The sequence below is a fragment of the Sinocyclocheilus grahami genome, unplaced genomic scaffold, assembly GCF_001515645.1.
Source record: "Sinocyclocheilus grahami isolate Dianchi unplaced genomic scaffold, SAMN03320097.WGS_v1.1 scaffold4487.1, whole genome shotgun sequence".
In the NCBI taxonomy this organism is placed as follows: Eukaryota; Metazoa; Chordata; class Actinopteri; order Cypriniformes; family Cyprinidae; genus Sinocyclocheilus; species Sinocyclocheilus grahami.
This window is the reverse complement of record NW_015509416.1, coordinates 12,707-13,817: the sequence shown is the minus strand read 5'-3', so window position 1 is coordinate 13,817 and position 1,111 is coordinate 12,707. Positions and strand designations below refer to the sequence as shown.

At 35.4% G+C, this 1,111-nt stretch overlaps 1 protein-coding gene across 1 annotated transcript in view; it reads right to left on the bottom strand.

Moving 5' to 3' along the window:
- Positions 1-622: 622 nt before the first annotated feature.
- The window catches only part of LOC107576863 (active breakpoint cluster region-related protein-like), a gene marked incomplete at its 5' end in the record, with an annotated part of 3,319 nt that continues 2,830 nt past the window's right edge, over positions 623-1,111 (bottom strand). Inside the window, 2 exons of the mRNA XM_016262984.1 lie at positions 623-805; positions 918-1,111. The exon at positions 918-1,111 is cut by the window's right edge and continues 23 nt beyond it. Coding sequence (XP_016118470.1) covers positions 696-805; positions 918-1,111 — 304 coding nt within the window. The remainder of the gene's footprint in view (positions 806-917) is intronic.

The window sequence follows — 1,111 nt, the reverse complement described above, 5'->3', positions numbered from 1 at the left end:
TTCAGTCTTTAGTGTCACATGATCCTTCAGAAATCATTCTGATATAATGATTTGGTGCTCAAGAAACATTTCAAGATAGAAAGAAAACAAGCAGTTGTTTTCACTGCTTAATATTTCTGTGGAAACCATTAAGTTTTCAAAAGAATGGGGTAAGTAAGATCTATTTATCAAATGATTTCCACAAAAATATTAGGCAGCAAAAACTGTTTTTAACATTGATAAGAAACGTACCATATAATTGACAATAAATCAGCAAATCGGCATATTAAACTGATTTCTGAAGGATCATGTGAAAACTAAAATAATGACAGCTGAAAATTCAGCTTTGCCATCGCAGGAATTACATTTCAAATTTTAAATGCATGTAATAAATTACTTTTTAAAACATTAAGATATTTCACAAAATTGCTGTTTTGCTGTATTGTTAATCAAATAAATGTCAAAACGTCCCCGCAAGGATAGTAATACCCAAAATGTTTGATCTCATTGGGACACTGTTTGGTTCCCATTAAGAAAACATACTAATAATAAAGAAATCATACGAAAATATGTTTTTTGAAAATGTAAAAATGCAGAACGTTTTCTGTGAGGGTTGTGTTTAGGGGTAGGGGTAAGAGATAGAATATAAAGATTGTACAGTATAAATTATATGTCCATAAAACATGGAAACCCCACATGTGTGTGTGTGTGTGTGTTTACCTCTTCAGGTGTTCCAGTAGGGTGAGGAATGTGATGAGATTTGGGTCTGGTAGCGACCGCAGCAGATGCATCATGCAGTTTTCTTTTGCTGCAGGATCTGAGAGAGCTGTGATAAAGAGTTTGACGAAGAGGAGTGTTATTACACCTTATCACCTTAATTCTAAATGATTCTGCTACTAATCACACGGTGATGTAGTTTTAAGTGTGAAAGGTCATACCAATGCCCTCCATGAAGGCTGGGTAAAGCCGGTCTGTGAGAAGAGGTTCTGGCAGCTCCCTGAAATACAATTTCAGTGTCCCTGCTATGGCATTAATGTCCATGTCACTCAACATCACCAGGATATCTTTGGTATCTGAGAAAGAGAGACAGAGAGAAAGAGTAAATGACTTGCCATCATAATAAATGCTCATG